This window comes from Erythrolamprus reginae, chromosome Z, assembly GCF_031021105.1.
Source record: "Erythrolamprus reginae isolate rEryReg1 chromosome Z, rEryReg1.hap1, whole genome shotgun sequence".
NCBI classification, from domain to species: domain Eukaryota; kingdom Metazoa; phylum Chordata; class Lepidosauria; order Squamata; family Dipsadidae; genus Erythrolamprus; species Erythrolamprus reginae.
The window spans coordinates 118,976,775-118,994,144 of NC_091963.1; the positions used below are offsets into that span (position 1 = coordinate 118,976,775).

At 44.7% G+C, this 17,370-nt stretch overlaps 2 protein-coding genes across 3 annotated transcripts in view; one reads left to right on the forward strand and one right to left on the reverse strand.

Moving 5' to 3' along the window:
- RUVBL2 (RuvB like AAA ATPase 2) overlaps positions 1 to 17,370 on the reverse strand; it is a 615,067-nt gene that overhangs the window by 107,066 nt on the left and 490,631 nt on the right. The window lies entirely within an intron of this gene.
- The window catches only part of POLD1 (DNA polymerase delta 1, catalytic subunit), a 44,005-nt gene that overhangs the window by 20,254 nt on the left and 6,381 nt on the right, over positions 1 to 17,370 (forward strand). For both annotated transcript variants that reach the window (XM_070766848.1, XM_070766846.1), the window contains 8 exons: positions 585 to 680; positions 1,650 to 1,787; positions 3,490 to 3,665; positions 10,405 to 10,557; positions 11,543 to 11,645; positions 11,924 to 12,056; positions 13,363 to 13,476; positions 15,818 to 15,870. In XM_070766848.1, coding sequence (XP_070622949.1) covers positions 585 to 680; positions 1,650 to 1,787; positions 3,490 to 3,665; positions 10,405 to 10,557; positions 11,543 to 11,645; positions 11,924 to 12,056; positions 13,363 to 13,476; positions 15,818 to 15,870 — 966 coding nt within the window. The remainder of the gene's footprint in view (positions 1 to 584; positions 681 to 1,649; positions 1,788 to 3,489; positions 3,666 to 10,404; positions 10,558 to 11,542; positions 11,646 to 11,923; positions 12,057 to 13,362; positions 13,477 to 15,817; positions 15,871 to 17,370) is intronic.

Below are 17,370 nucleotides of genomic sequence, written 5' to 3' on the forward strand. Positions count from 1 at the left end.
TAAGAACCAACATACTGGGTCAGAGTCAAAAATTGCCTCCCTGTTGCAAAAATATCTTCCACCTTCTGATTTAATTAAAAGGAAAAATGAAAGCATATTTTGTAAACCAGATGCTGTAGTTTTGATAAACTGAAATGCTTTCTAGTTGTTAGTTAGAAATAATCATTGATGCTTTTTTCCACTTACACAAATTGTGTATAGTAAATATCCTTGCCTGGGTATGTATTGCTAAAAAGTTCTGGTGTTCTGGATTTCTTTGGGAATTTTACTTGGTATTGTCTATTACAGATGAATACAGTTTGTATCAGAAATGGTGTTTATTAAAAATATAACCTTAATAGAGAAAGTAGACAATCTTTTTTTTCAAACACCAATTATTTATTCCAGCAAATTAAGGAAGCCTTAAGTTCTTAATGTTTGGCAAAGATGCTAACATCAGATACAGTTTTTGAGAGAGACGGTAACAGAGATTGATAAAAACTGTTAATTGAATGGGAACATTAAAATTTAAAGTTATTTCAACTAAATATTTTTGTTTGTCTCCCAAAAGACAAAAATAACGATTGCTAACTATTCCTTTGCAGAGTGTGACTGGATTTGGACGTCAGATGATTGAGAAAACAAAGCAACTGGTAGAATCCAAGTTCACCATTGCCAATGGATATAAGGCTGATGCAAAGGTGAGCAAAAGAAGGGCAAACATGTATTTCAATATGGTAGTAGATGGATAGGAAAACTGATAAGGCAACTTACTTTCTAAACTAGCAGCACACAGCTTTTTTTCCCAGTTGAGAAATAGTTCAGTTGGGTTGTATATGTCAATGGTTGCCATGCCAGAACTAAAATTGGATATCTGGTCTTTTCTTTAAAATTGTTAACACTTTCTATCAAGCTGAAGGCATCCGGGGGAGGAGTCACTAGGTGTTGGCAGAAGTCTGAAATACTTGTTTGCACAGAAATGAATTTGAAATATTTGAAATTAAGCAAAGGTCATATGAAATTCAGGTCCACTTCTGGATCTAGAGCTAAAGTTGCCCATGCTTGGCTTAGAGGAGAAAGCATTTGCTATATTCCAATATTGGTTAACATAAAACCTGCCTTGTCATATATTGGGATCTTGTTCTCAACATATTCTTTACACATTTCTTTGGCAACATGTAATGGTATGTGGGAATGTCTTTGAGTGACAGGAAAAAGAGCCACAGACTAGACATCCGTTATGCAAAAGGTATCTTAGCCCACAAAGACAATGGGGGCGTGGGAAGCATTTCAGAAGGGACCCTCCCTAGTTTACTGGCAAGTAAAAGTAAAGGCTGGGAGAAATGTTTTCTGAATTACATGATTCTGTCACTGTAACCTTAAAATAAAGATATTTTCGATATTCATGGCTTATGCGTCTTGCCTGGGCTACTTCAAAGGACTTTTAGAATGTGATCATATTTCCAATGACTTCAAGGATTGGGGTTAAGCATTGGAGGGAATTGTACCTTGTAACTATAGGGAATGGGGGAGAGGCAGAACTGACAAAAAGAAGAGTAGTGATATGTTGTGTCTCATGACAAAGGAATCTAGTAGCTTTTTGGTGTGACTGAAATGCTCCGAGATTAAGAAGGACAAGAGTTCTTAAATATTTCATTCTTTCCTTGAAGGTTATATATGGAGACACAGATTCAGTGATGTGCCGTCTGGGTGTGGAGTCAGTTGCTGAATCCATGGAAATAGGCAGGGAAGCAGCAGCCTGGGTCTCTGGCCATTTCATTCCACCCATCAAATTGGAGTTTGAAAAGGTATCTTTGATGATATTGAAGTATGTTTGAACAAGATTGCCAAGTTGTTTTCTAGTGTGGTCCTTTCAGGTGTGTCCAAGGCACACTTCTGGAGTTATATTTCTTACACCTCTAAAGAATATCTGTTCAGGGAAACTTCCATCCATAGGATATTATTATATAAAGATAAACTCTTGTTATTGAATCATTTCCAGACAACTTCATATGTCTCTCTAATTTTCTTGGTCATTCCCCTCATCCAGAACATTTCCCCCACCCTCCAATTTTCCAACCCAGAAAGTCCTGGAATTTCTTGGTAGATTATCATTTGATCCTGCTTAACTTTTTGAGCTCTGCCAAGGTTGGCTAGGGGACCGCAACCCAGCAGAGTATTTTTTTTGTAAGAGGCAGATAGTGAAGATGGAACATAGTGATACTAAGAAGATGTAGAATGACAATAAATATTCAGAAGCTTTAATCAAAATTACCAATATTGAACTCTTTAGTGAATATTTTAATTGTGAGAATATAGTTAATTTGCACATTTTTTCATTTATTGGATTTATATTTCATTTATTGGATTTATATGCCGCCCCTCTCTGAAAACTTTTGTTTCATGTCTGGAAAGAAAACATTTCTAACAATGCTAGTGGCCTTCAAACTATTAGACTTCAGCTGAATGGTCATTTTCAGCTAAAAATCTTATCTCTGTTTCAAAGTCTTCCATTGAGAAGAACAATTGCTATGTTAAATTTTATTGAATTAAACTGAATAGTTTACAGAGAATATTAGACACACAATGAATTTGTTTCTATTATAGAAGCACTCAATGTACATTCAAAGCAATAGAGAGAATAATAAAAATAATATACAATATAGAATAAGAAGGATAAATAATAATACTACAGCCAGGCTATATACCTAGACATTAGACAGAACTGTGAGAATTAGATTTTCAGCAGAGATGGCACAAATCTAGTTACCTTGGCTGCGAGGCCCTATAGCACTGCCCTGAGGGAAGGAGTTGAAGCAGTTCAGGATATGAGGGATCTGCAGATATCTTCTCAGCCTTCCTTTGACTTGTGCAACATACAAGAGATACTTCTATGGAAGTATCCATATATTCATTGCAGTAATGGGTTTCAGTTACTTTTGCTATCAGTTTGGAGATGTGTACATGGATGCGTAGATCGTCCATAATGATGCTTGGGTGGGTGGGCGGGCGTAGCCTTCCGCCAGCACTACTACTGGTTTGCCCGAACTGGGGTAAGCTGATAGCAACCCATCACTGATTCATGGTAATTATTCTTCCTTGACCATCCATTGGTGAATATACCCGTCCTGTTTGCTTAAATATATTTCTCAAAGCAAAGTGGGATCTATGTACCCTTTGACAAGCCTTATTGCATTTCCTAAATTTTGGTTCGTCACTTCTTATGCCCTTTCACTCGGAATATTACCAAATATCTTCCCGAACCTACTTGACAAGTCTAATTCCTCTATGATTTCTGTAGTCACTCTTGATAACTTGTCATTGATTTTCATTCTTCCAGTCTTTTACGCTAGGTGCCATCTCCATAAACGAAGTGGAGTATTTCTACTCAAACCTGACAATTATTTCTTCAGTTCTTGAAATCCTATTCAAATTAAACAGTTGGGTAAATCTTCTGCAATGGAATCTGGTTTGGGGAATTCTATAAAGACATGATGTTTTCTCTACCAGGTGTATTTTCCATATCTTCTGATCAATAAGAAGCGCTATGCTGGCCTGTACTTTTCATCCAACTCTGACATGCATGACAAGATGGACTGCAAGGGCATTGAGACTGTGCGTCGAGACAACTGCCCCCTGGTGGCAAACCTTATCAACACCTGTCTGCAGAAGCTGCTCATAGATAGGTCTGTAAATTTTAGCAGGACATATTGTGTCTGATGAGCACCTGAGCAGCAGGAATGTGTAGAGAGACAGTATGAGCAAATATTTGTAATTTCTAAACTATATTTTTAATTGCAATATTTCTGACTTTTATGTACTTTGGGGTGAGCAATATGGGAATTTCAGTCTTTGTCCTCCATTCCCAGTCCTTTTTTGTCCTCGCAGCAGCTCCTTGTGGTAGGATGGGCTGAGAGAGAATAACTGACCCAAATCATACAATGAATGTTGCAGTTGAGTGAAACAATTGAAGCGGGTTTCCCCTATTCATTGCAACTTTTTGAGCAACAGATACATTCGCTCCTAAAATGACATACAGTTGTACCTCTACTTACGAACTTAATTCGTTCCATGACCAGGTTCTTAATAGAAAAGTTTGTAAGAAGAAGTAATTTTCCCCATAGAGATCAATGTAAAAGCAAATAATGCATGCGATTGGGGAAACCACAGGGAGGGTGGAGGCCCTGATTCCTCCAAGGAAATTCTAGAGAGGCCCCACGGAGGCTTCTCCCCGCTTTTTCTGGCCCTGTTTCCTCCCAGGAGATTTCCAGAAAGGCCCCACAGAGGCTTCTCCCCGCCTTTTCCGGCCCTGTTTCCTCCCAGGAGATTCCTAGAGAGGCCCCACAGAGGCTTCTCCCTACCTTTTCCGGTCACAGTTTCAGAGGCTCGGGTTTGTAAGTGGAAAATGATTCTTGAGAAGAGGCAAAATAATCTTGAACACCCGGTTCTTATCTAGAAATGTTTGTAAATAGAGACGTTTGTAGGTAGAGGTACCACTGTATGGTCCCTTTGGTATAAGACTTTTTATCCCCAATTCCATTCCAAGAATGGGAAGACACCATCCTTTCAGCCAATGAGGACTGAATCTGACAATTAATATATGTTTGTCCTCCTGCCTCTATTCCCCCTCTTTGAACAGGACGTGTGTTAATTCACTGCTCCCATTATTCAAGGCCTATCTCCAACCACTCTTCTGGAATATGTGAGTTCTCCCAGCTGACTAATACTACCGGATTGCTAGGATCAGAAATTATGAGACGTGGGGGTGGGGGAATGTCCTTCCCTACTTTTTGCGGTTGACCTGGCCATTTTCTTGGTTTCCAATCAAGCCAATCGGCCAGCCAGGACCCAGATGTGACAGGGGCACTTCAACAGCAGCATTGGAGCTTGTACGCTTGCACAGTTGCCCTGCTTGCACAGTTGCACGGGTTTGACTTCTTTACACAGGTACAAGCGGCTCAACCTCCCTCTGTCAGCGATGGCCTGAATTCATCATACCGATGTAGCTCCTTGCTCATTTGGTGTGCCAATCGCTGAAGTTTAATATCTGCGATTTCTTGCTCTGAACTGCCTTGCCGCTGGAGCTAATCATTTTGTGGCTGCCTGATTGCTGCATACCTCCTTGACTTCGGGGTGCCCATCCACTTATCTCTGTCAGCCCCAATCGTCTGTCTGGTATTCCCACACTTTCCAACACCCGATTAGAGCTGCGATGGCCATCTTGCGGCCATTAAGAGGGATGGTGTCCATTTTGAGGCCACAAAGAGAGTTGGCCATTTTGAAGGGTCAAAGAAGAGTCGCGGCCATTTTGAAGCCACATGGAAGGGCGGTGGCCATTTTACAGCACAATAAGGGGCGGCTGCAGCCATTTCAAGGGTGACCACTTTTGTTTGATGTAGGCAACTGCAGAAGGGCAGTCGGGGTGAATAGTGAGATTGCCTCTCTATCCTCAATCAAGGGCCAGGGCTGAATAGTAAAAACATCTTGCTGCAGCCTTTTTGCCCAGATTGGGTTCAGTCCCTGCTCTACCCCATCAGGTCGCTATGGCTGAAGCAGACAAGCTATCCAGGCATTGTCTGGGCAAGAAATAAACTTCAAGAGACTTGGGCCATGATGAAGTCCCCACTGTTGCCTGTTGGGGTTTCCAACTCTTCCTGACCCTCCCACCTCATCCAGTCTTTTTCACCCCAGATTATTCAAGTCACTCTTGTTCAAAGTGAAGAATGTGGCCAACCAGGCAGCCTCTACATCAGTGATTTCTGATGACTCCTCTCTCAAGGATCCCCTGTTCAAGGAGACTGCATCAGAAGCAGAGGTGATCCTGGCCCCTCCACTCTTTACGGAGGCCATCAAATGTCAATGGCTCTCTCTTGCCTTGGGACCCTTACCTAACAGTCTGGACAATCATTTTAATGTGGCCCCAGTGTTGGCAAAGTTCCTGCAATGGCCTCCTGTGGATGCTCCAGTGTCAGTATTATATGCATCTAGCCACATGCCAGACGACTCAGGAGCTGTTGCAGCCGGAAGATCAGAGGCCGGAGCAGAAGCTCCAAAAAGCCCACCAGGCACCTTCCTGGGTGATCTGGGCGTCCACTACCACCTCCTTTATGCATACGTTATTGAGATGGCTTCGGCAATTGCAGGAGCGCCTCCCCGTCTCTGATGTAAGTGCTCACCTGAGTAAATTGTTGTCTGCAGTCCAATTCACCTCCGATACCATCCTCAGCCAGCATGCCTTGCAGCCCGGTTCATGCAGGCTTCAGCAGTAGCAAGACGGATGCACTGGCTGCACGGTTGACAATCAGACACTCACCATAAGTGGTGCCTGGCATCTGTTTGGGGAGGTCAAGGCCAGCAGCTGTTTGGGGAGGTCTTGGACTCTATCGTTATAGATTTCTGCGATAAGTGGAAAATCCTCCCTACCTACTCTCATAAGGACTCCTTTGACTCCTCCCACTTTCCTCAACATACCTTTTGGGCCACTGATCAGGGGTCAGTGTTTCAACAGGTTTCAGGGGCAGAACGGTTCCAGACAAAGACAGGCCCCAGATAGGGCCAGCAGCGGCAAACTACAAGCGATTCTTTTGATGGGCAGGGGGTCGCCCCTTCTGTCAAGCAAAATAATTCCTTGCAGGACTCTCCTATTGGAGGCTGCCTGTTCGTCTTCACTACCTGGTGGGAGGAGATGATGTCAGACAAATGGGTTAGGGAAACCGTGTCATCTGGGCTTTCCCTATAATTCCTTTCCACCCGTTCTCTTCCGAGCTTTTTCATTCGATGTCCTAAGTCATCCAACCCCAACAGGCAGTTCCTCATAACTGCTTCCGTACAGCACCTGCTGGACATTCAGGCCATCCAGTGGGTGTCTGAGGCCAGATAGGGCACGGGTTCTATTCCAACTTGTTTGTGGTCCCCAAATCCTTGGGTGGATAGACAGCTATTCTCGACTTGAAACGTTTGAATCGCTATATCATCTACAAGTGATTGAACATGCACATGCTTCAGTCCATGTTGAGTGGCATACGGAGAGGGTACCTCCTCACTTCGATTGACCTCACTGAGGCGTATCTCCATATACCAATTCAGTCTTCCCACCAAAAATACTTGAGATTTTGTTATGACGGTTCCACTATGAGTATAGGGCCCTCCCATTTGGCCTCTCCTCAGCATCAAGGGTCTTCACCAAGGTCTTGGCAGCACTAGCTGTGCATCTGACATCGATACTTGTGCATGTCCAATGTTACCTGGATGACATACTCATACAATTCTTGTCCAGGCACCAGGCAGTCTAGGATGTCCAGGTAACCATTAACACCCTCAGACACCACAAGTTCTCGATAAATTTGGACAAGAGTCATCTGTCCCTTACCACCCACTGGCCCATTTGAGTGCCATTGTGTCTACCTCTCTCAGGAACGTCAGGCTGACCTCTTTAACCTTGCCCAAACAGGTCATGAGCCAGCCCAGGGCCCCCCTGAAGCTGCCTTACTCCCTCCAGTGGAAAATGATTTCAGCCATTCATATTACTCCTTGGGCACACCAAGGCCAGGACCCAGGGTCTTTGGGCAGAGTGTCACCTTCTCTCTTTCTCAGTACAGTAAATATCTGGGGCCACCAGTGTAACGGCCGATTGGCTCAGCCGCACCACCATTGGCCAGATGGAGTGAGGACTCTATCCGTCCCTCGTGACCCAGTTCCTCTGGCCAGTGATGGGCCACTTTGTCGCCAATGCCAAGCTGCCCCTGTTTTTTGCACTGTATCAGACCCAGGGTGCAGAGGGCACAGATGCTCTTCTTTGCGCTTGGCCAGTTGGCCTGCTGTATGCCTTTCTTCCTCAGCCCTTTCTGCCCAAAGTCATCCGGCGCATACTGGAGGAGAAGGGTGAGGTAATCCTGCTCACCCCACACTGGCCCAGGGGAGCTTTGTTTGCGGACTTGAAATCCACGTTCGTCTGCCAGCTTTGGAGAATCCTGCCGACAGAGTTACTGCTCAGCCAGGAATCGTTGGTCCACCCAGATCCAGGGTGGTACCTTCTGTCCGCATGGTGCTTGAACGGTGCACTCTAAGACAGTGTTCCAGATGGCATTCTTCGCACTCTCCAGGCCTCCAAGAAGTCGTCTACTGAAAGAATCTGCTTGGCCACGTGGAAATTTTATACTTTTGATGCTCTCAGATGGGGTATTTCCCTGTTGACTTGACCATCATCAACGTGCTCAAATTTTTGCAGTGTGTCCTTGACAAAGATCTTTCCCACAACACTCTCAGATGTCAGGTGGCGACACTCTCTTCCATGTTGTCCTCTGGCTCCCTAGTCTCTTTAACTCAACATTCCCTGTTGCACAAGTTCCTGAAAGAGGCCAGGAACATGTGTCCTCCCATCAACCACCATTACCCCACATGGGATCTCTCAACAGTCCTCCTATTATTGACGGGTCACCTAAAAAGGCCTTTAAGGACCATTTCATTTCACCTGACTTTTAAGGTGGCATTCCTCATCGACATCGCCTCCGTTTGGAGGATCTCTGAACTTGCCGCTTTGTCAGTCAAGGGGGGATCTCTGATGTTAGGTGGGTGCTGAAAATATACCTCAAGAACACCTCTACCTTGCACAGGACTAAGGTGTTGTTTGTGTCTTTTCACTCCACTTCCTTGGGACAAGAGTGGGGCACTGGCTGCATACTATAATTGCAAAGGCCTGTGATCTACAGTTCTTGCTGCGACCTCCCAGGCTGGCCTGGCAATCAACCCGTAGTGTGGCTATGATTGTGGCGTGATCCATCAGGGAGGTCTTCTGGGTGGCCGCTTGGGCCTCACCGATTCCCCTTATCCATCAGTATAAAATTGACATTTTCGCATCAGCGAAGACTGCATTTTGATGCAGGATTTTGCAAAAAGTGTGCCTCAGACTATAGAAGCCAGCCAGATTTATCTCTCCCAACAAACAGACTTTGGCATGTCCCATTCTTGGAGGTTAGCTCCACCCACTATGGAGAATGGGTGTTGGCCTTACCTGATACGCCGTTCTCGTAAGGGTGGAGCTAAGCTCCAACCCCACCCAAAATTAGTCTGGTCTGGCATTCGGGACATTGTCTTGTTATTTCCTATCTTGTGTGACTTTGGGAGCTACATGCTACATGCATGTCTGCCCAGTGTCCTTCATCAAAAGAGAGGGAATAGAGGCAGGAGGACAAACATATATTAATTGTCGGACTCAGTCCTTGTTGGCTAAAGGACGGTGTCATCCCATTCTTGGAGGTTAACTCCACCTTACAAGAAAGGGCGTATCAGATAAGACCAAAGGCCTTTTTAGCAGGACTACTTGTGTCTGATGAGCATCCGAGTAGCAGGAATGTGTAGAGCAGCGGTCCCCAAACTACGGCCCGTGGGCCACATGCGGCCCACTGAGGCCATTTATCTGGCCCGAGAGTCTTTTAAAAGGCTGCACTGGAAAAGCAGTGAGAACGTCCCCCTCAATCTCATCTCACCCGAGGTAAAGTAAGGCTTGCCGAAAGCCGAGCTGGGCACAACACACACACATACACACACACACTTGCCTCCTCCTCCTCTTTGAGTTGCTAGCTCCCATTTTCTGAATGGGGATTGAATGGGAGTCCGGGATCGGAGGGTGGAGGCTTGTCGGGTGAGTCCTCCGCGGGGAGAGAAGAAGGAGAGTGAAAGAGGGAAAAGAGAGAGAGAGAGAAGTGGAGAGAAAGAAAGAAAAGGGAAAGAAGGGGAAAAGAGCGAGGGAAAGAAGTGGAGAGGAAGGAAGGAGGGAGGGAAGGAAGGAAGGGGGAGAAAGGGAGGGAGGAAGAGAGATAGCAAGAGAGAGAGTGAGAAAGACAGAGCAAGAGACAGAAAGAAAGCAAGAGAGAGAGCAAGAGAGGGGGAGAGAGAAAGAAATAAGGTATGTGCAGTGTGCATAGGAATCTGTTCACAGGTTTTTTTATAGTCCGGCCCTCCCAACAGTCCGAGGGACAGTGAACTGGCCCCCTGTGTAAAATGTTTGGGGACCCCTGGTGTAGAGGAACAGTATGAGCAAATATTTTTAACTTCTATATTTTTAATTGCAATATTTCTAAGCAGTTCTAGTTTTGGGGTGGACAATGTGAGAATTTTAGTCTGTGTCCTCCATTCCCCTTCCTTTTTTGTCTCACAGCAGCTCCCTGTGGTAGGATGGGCTGAGAGACAATAACTGATCCAAATGAATTTTGCACTTGAGTGGAACAATTTGAAGCGGGGTTTCCCCAGTTCATTGTAACATTCTGAGCTGTAGACTACATTAGCTCCTAAAATGACACATTACCCCTTTGGTATGAGACTTTTTATCCCCACTCCCACTCCAGCTTTTCTCTAGTTTCTAAAGCTAAGAACTGGTGTCCTATTCAAGAGGAGATTCCTAATTGTCACACACACTGTACTTTTCAGGGACCCTTCTGGGGCTGTCACCCATGCCAAGGAAGTGATTTCGGACCTGTTGTGTAACAGAGTTGACATTTCACAGTTGGTGATCACCAAGGAATTGACACGCACTGCAGATGAATATGCAGGACGCCAGGCTCATGTGGAATTGGCCGAGAGGTAAGCTGAAACCGAAAGAGAATGCTTTAATTCACTTTTTCTTGTTTAAGAATATAACAAGTGTCCTGTAACTTGAAGACACTTGGTATCCAGATTTGGAGGAGGTCGATTAAATCTGTTAAACTTCTATTGATCCAGTCCATTAGCCCTCTCCTAGTCTAATTTACCTAGTCTAATCTAAAAACACATTTCCAAGTTCTTATTACTACCTCTGCAGTATGGCAAGGATTGAACCTGGCACATTTTGCAAATACAAAGCACATGTTCTCTCAACTATGTCTGGCCCCTCTCTTGGGATTTGATAAGGAAATTGTCATGCAGCATTGAAGGTTTGGAACGGCCTCATCTCCCCCCCCCCACCTAGTCTTGCTACTCTAAGTGATACCCACTCTGCCTGTCCTCAGGGCAGCGGAAAAAGGTGTGTGGGTGTGGGGTGGCCAACAAGGCATGACTGAGGGGAAAGGCAGAAATAGTCGTGGTGAGTGCAGCTGCAAGTGGAACTTCTGTGACACCCACCTCTTGGCTCTGGGCTTCCTGTCTTGGCTGAAGCCATGTCATCCGCCAACCAGAGACACCTGGGAGGTAACAGGGGCCTTTTGGCTGCTCCACTGACTCTTGATAAACGAACGTTTAGAAGGTGAAAGTGTTCTGTTGAAGCCACATTTGTGGAGGGGACCTAACACTAATTATACTTTCTGCTGTGTATTTTCTGTGCCATTCTCCATCCCTCCAGTCCCTTTTGATTCCTTCTCAGATATCTCTATGCTCAAGGAAAATATTCCACTTGGATCGTATTTCGAAACTTTCCATCTACCATGTCTGAAACTTCTAATTCTCCAGAGCTACTCTTTCCCTCAGTCCATCCTGGGTTGATTTGTAGTCTTCTTAACTTTCTGAAATTACTCAGTTCCAGTCTGCCTCCATCCTCCATTTATGCAATCATTCATTTTGACCTATGCAGCCCTCCTATCACCTTTTCCTTTAGGATGCGTCGGCGAGATCCTGGCAGTGCTCCCAACTTGGGTGATCGAGTTCCTTACGTTATTATCAGCGCAGCCAAGGGTGTTGCAGCATACATGAAATCTGAAGTAAGTATGGAAGAAGGATGATGATAGGGAGTAAGGAGTTATACTTGGAAGACAAGGCTAATAAGTTTGTTGTTGTGATGAGCAATGTTTTGTATAGCCAAGGAGTAAATATTTCGTCCCTATATTATCAGAATGCATGTGCACTTGGATCAGTAGTCTATTAAGTGGCTTTCAGCCTTCAGTAAAGGGATAAAGTAGCTTTGTTCTTAGGTACCCTGACAATCTAGTTCCTGTCTTGGACCCTAGCAATGCTTCTTACTTATTCTTTCTTATTTTAGGATCCCATCTATGTGCTGGAGAACAACTTGCCCATTGACACCCAGTACTATCTTGAACAACAACTAGCTAAGCCCCTCTTGCGTATCTTTGAGCCTATCTTGGGAGAGGGCAAAGCTCAGAATATTTTACTGAGTAAGTGTGATCTTTGACCTTCAACAAAAAATCAAAATGGAATAGAATAGAATAGAATTTTTATTGGCCAAGTGTGATTGGACACACAAGGAATTTGTCTTGGTGCATATGCTCTCAGCGTACATAAAATAAAATATACATTTGTCAAGAATCATATGGTACAACACTTAATGATTGTCATAGGGGTCAAATAAGCAATTAAGAAGCAATATTAATAAAAATCTTAGGATATAAGCAACAAGTTACAGTCATACAGTCAACATGGGAGGAAATGGGTGATAGGAATGATGAGAAAAACTAGTAGAATAGAAGTGCAGATTTAGTAGAAAGTCTGACAGTGTTGAGGGACCTTAATTTTGACTTAGAATAACAGGCTTGGTAGGGACCTTCACTCTAGACTCAATTTTTCAATTGAGATAATGAATGAGAAGGAGCAGAGATATACTAAATGGTCTTGGGGAGCACCTGCTTATTGGGTAGCTAATTGAGGGCTTCAGACTGGGAAGCCTGCAAATTAAAAGCACCTGAGATTGCTACCAAGAAAGCTATAGGCCTCCTTGGGCAGGTGAAATTCGGATTCATGTATTTATTTTTACCCCACCTTCATTATTTTTATAAACAACTCAAGGCAATGAATGTATGTAATACTCCTTCATCCTATTTTCTCCACAATTATAACCCTGTGAGGTGGGCTGAGGGAGTTGAGTCTAATGCCAGCCAGTTTTCGCAGATCTAGAATTCATGTCTCCTGCTTTATAGTCTGCTGTCTTAATCAATAGACCAGACTGGCTCTCTTGCTTTTTTCACAACAGCAAGAATATTTTTGTACTGTGCCTTTAATAATAATAATAATGATGATGATGATGATGATGATGATGATGATGATGATGATGATGATGATAATAATAATAATTATTATTATTTATTAGATTTGTATGCCGCCCCTCTCCGAAGACTCAAGGTGGCTCACAACATAATACACAATGTATAAATCCAATATTAAAAACAGAATAAAACCCTTATAAAAAATTAATCATACAATCCAAGCAAACCATACATCAATCGTAGTAGCTAAGGGGCATGTCAACTTCCCCATGCCTGGTGACATAGGTGGGTTTTTAGGAGCTTGCTTATTTTTCTAAATGCCTAGAATCACTGAGTATGAGTTGGATGGTGATATACATTTTCTTGATAAATAAATTAAAACATGACTGACTGAGCAGGTGAAATCAGCAATATTTTCTCTACCATGCATAAAGATCTGGGCTATAGTGTGTGTATGATCCTTCATATCTTTCTCTTGCAGAAGGAGAACATACTCGCTGCAAAACAGTATTGACAGCCAAAGTTGGAGGACTCATGGCTTTTGCGACTAAACGAAGCACCTGCATTGGTTGCCGGGCTGTGCTCAACCACCATGGTGAGATCCTGCCTCTGCCCACATGTCTTCTCAGAGTCCATTAATTTTTTCCCCTTCCCCCATCCCTCACGTCTAACCAACAGTCATGTCGCAAGTTCCTATTGCCGGAACTTGCCACAGAGTACAGAAGCTGCGCCTCTGTTACCAGCAGGAAAACTCTTGCAATAGATCAGCACACTTCACAGTTTGTGACCTCTGCTGTTGCCCCAGTACTTTCTTTCTCTTTGGTCTCCTCGAAATTTATAGGAGGGAGAAAAGTGCATATTGTAGGAAAAGAGATGAATGTTCAGATGTTGGCATTTGCCTTGGATGAATATAAAGCGAATAGCCAGCAAAGCCTATTGCCAGGATTCCTGGCTTCTTTGAGAGGAGATTGATTTCTGGAATATGGTTTAACACAGACATGTGCAACTTCCTCTGGTTGAAGGGCTGCAGGAAGCTTTGCATGTGTTAAAGGATGCACGTCATGTGTTAAAGGATGCAGTCCAAAAGTTTCAGGACTTATTTTGGGAACACATTTCTGAATGAAACTAGTATTTTTCATTTATGCAAGACTTAGTGTATCCATGTTACATCCTTAAACATTCTACAAAATCCAAAAGCAATGCAAAGAACTGGTTTTTTTAAAAAGTCTACCTGTTTGTGATAGGGTGGTTCTTGGGGCTGTGAAAATGGTTTCTGGCAACCTGTATATTTTGCATTCAGTAGAGAGAGAAAATTTGTAAACAAATTGAATTATCTGGGGAAGTTAAAAGAAGATTTCTTAAACACTTCAAAAGGGAATATCTCAAGTTTTCAGTAGTGGTTTCTTTTTGTGGTCACATTATCTTGTAAACTAGACCGCAGTTAATCAAAGGGCAGGTGCAAAACAACAACAAACTGAAAGATTAGTGAAGCTAGTGGCTTAAGAGACTTCAGCCAAGGCTCAAATTACAGTGATCCCCCGCTCGTTGCGAGGGTTACGTTCCAGGACCCCCCGCAACGAGCGGGTTTTCGCGAAGTAGCGCTGCGGAAGTAAAAACACCATCTGCGCATGTGCAGATGGTGTTTTTACTCCCACAGCGCTAGCGAGGAACCGAAGATTGGGGGCGGCGCGGCTGTTTGCCGCCGGCATGGGGGGCTTCCTAGCAGCCCCCCAAACCCGGGTTGGGGGTCCGGGGGGTGCTGGCAAGCCCCCCATGCCGGCGGCGACATTTTTAAATAGCCACGCCGCCCCCAATCTTCGGCTCCTCCGCGCTGGCTCTCGGCGCTTTCGAGCTGAGTCCGGGAGCGAATTCTCTTCCGGACTCAGCTCAAAAGCGCCGAGAGCCAGCGCTAGCGAACGGCTCCTCCGCGCTGGCTATTGGCGCTTTCGAGCTGAGTCCGGGAGCGAATTCTCTTCCGGACTCAGCTCAAAAGCGCCGAGAGCCAGCGCTAGCGAACGGCTCCTCCGCGCTGGCTATCGGCGCTTTTGAGCTGAGTCCGGAAGAGAATTCGCTCCCGGACTCAGCTCGAAAGCGCCGATAGCCAGTGCGGAGGAGCCGTTCGCTAGCGCTGGCTCTCGGCGCTTTTGAGCTGAGTCCGGAAGAGAATTCGCTCCCGGACTCAGCTCGAAAGCGCCGATAGCCAGCGCGGAGGAGCCGTTCGCTAGCGCTGGCTCTCGGCGCTTTTGAGCTGAGTCCGGGAGCGAATTCGCTCCCGGACTCAGCTCAAAAGCGCCGATAGCCAGCGCGGAGGAGCCGTTCGCTAGCGCTGGCTCTCGGCGCTTTTGAGCTGAGTCCGGGAGCGAATTCTCTTCCGGACTCAGGTCAAAAGCGGCGAGAATGAACCGCGTGGGCGGGCGAAGGGCGGGCGGCAGCGAGGAGTTTGCGTGGGCGGTGGGGAAACTCCTCGCTGACGCCAGCAAGAGGGGGAAGACCCAGGGAAGCCGGTTGCCATCTACGCATGCGTGCTACGGGCACGCATGCGTAGATGGTATTTTGACTTCCGGGTTGAAAAATAGCGAAGTACCCTGTTCGCAATGGTTGGGGACGCAATAAACGGGGGATCACTGTACACCAAAATATTCTGAGATAATAGGACTTTCTGTAAATTCTTCCCTAGAGGCAGAGATGCTGAAGTAAAATTCATCCAACCCATTGTTGCAAATAAAATGTAGCTTGTTATTTCTCTGTGCATTCCGTCAGAAGGGGTTTGAGAATATTACTCCATGTGGCATAATAGGATGGGTGGATATCCTTTTGTATGCAGAATAGGATGGGTGGATATGGATTTGTATATCGGAGAGGAGCGGCATACAAATCCAATTAAAATAAATAAAATAAATAAATAAAATAAATAAAAATATTTTACTCTTCAACAGGTGCTGTGTGCAAGTTCTGCCTGGCTCATCAATCTGAACTTTACCAGAAGGAGGTAAATAAATTCATGATCAGGCAGCTTTAGCTGGTTTATAATCCACTCCTAAGGACTGATAGGCCTGTTTCCTGAAAAAGGAGAAATGTCAAATGAAAAAAATGTTGAGTTTGCAAATTAAAAATACTTGATTTCATTGGGAGGTGGTGGGAGGAATTATCTTAAGATTAACCACTTGGGAACTGGGGGCTGTTTGAAAGAGAATACAGTGGTACCTCGAGATACGAGTTTAATTCGTTCCGGACCTGGGCTCTTAAGTCGAGCAGCTCTTATCTCGAACGACTTTTCCCCATAGGAATTAATGTAAATAATTTTAATTGGTTCCAGCCCTCAAAAAACTTACAAAGTTAGTCTAAATTATGCAGAAAGACATGTTTTTAATGAAGAAATGTACATGTACATATAAATGAATAATGAAGTTTCTTTCACTTAACTTGTAAACTTTCTTAAACTTTTAAATTTACATATGTTCAACTTCTCTGCCACCCAATCCTGTAGGACAGAGGTCCCCAACCCTTTTTGCACCCAGGGACCGGCTTTAAGCGATCAAGAGAGGAATGGGTGAATGAATGGACGGAGGGTGGGAAGGAAGGAAGGAAAGAGGGAAGGGACAGGAACAGAGGAAGGAAGCAAGGAAACTTATGAAAGGGGAGAGTAAGAGAGGAATGAGTGAAGGGAGGGAGGGAAGAAGGTGGGAAGGAGAAAGAAAAGAAATAGAGGAAGGGAAGGTAAAAGAGAGAAAGAAAAAGAGCAAGAAAGAAAGAAAGAAAGAAAGAAAGAAAGAAAGGGGGAAGGGACAGGAACAGAGGAAGGAAGCAAGGAAACTTATGAAAGGGGAGAGTAAGAGAGGAATGAGTGAAAGGAGGGAGGGAGGGAAGAAGGTGGGAAGGAGAAAGAAAAGAAGAAATAGAGGAAGGGAAGGTAAAAGAGAGAAAGAAAAAGAGCAAGAAAGAAAGCTGCAAGCACCCCCCGAGCCCCCCAGGCCGTCTGCAACCTTTTAAAACACGCGCGCCGCTTCGCAGCTGTCTCCTGAAGCCGAACGTGGAAGTTAGCGTTTGGCTTCAGGAGACAGCTCCTTGGCGCTTGTATCTCGAATTTGGGCTTGTAAGTAGAACAAAAATATCTCTCCCCTCCCAGCTCTTATCTCGAGTTGCTCTTAAGTAGAGCAGCTCTTATGTCGGGGTTCCACTGTACAGTGATATCTCTACTTAAGAACGCCTCTGCTTAAGGACTTTTGTAGATAAAAACCAGGTGTTCAAGATTTTTTTGCCTCTTCTTAAGAACCTGAGCCTGGAAAAATTTCCCAGGAAATTTGAGAGTGGCATGAACCTGGCCAGTTTCCTACCATTCCCCCTTTAATCCCAGCCATCTTGGGCTTTTCTGGGCTGCCAGAGGAGCCTTTCAGTGGCGTTCCCCCTCTCGCCCGCCTGTGTTTCTCTCTCTCTGGCACAGTGTATGGAAAGCAGCCTTGTGCCGGGTGTATGGGAGGCGCATGCTCCT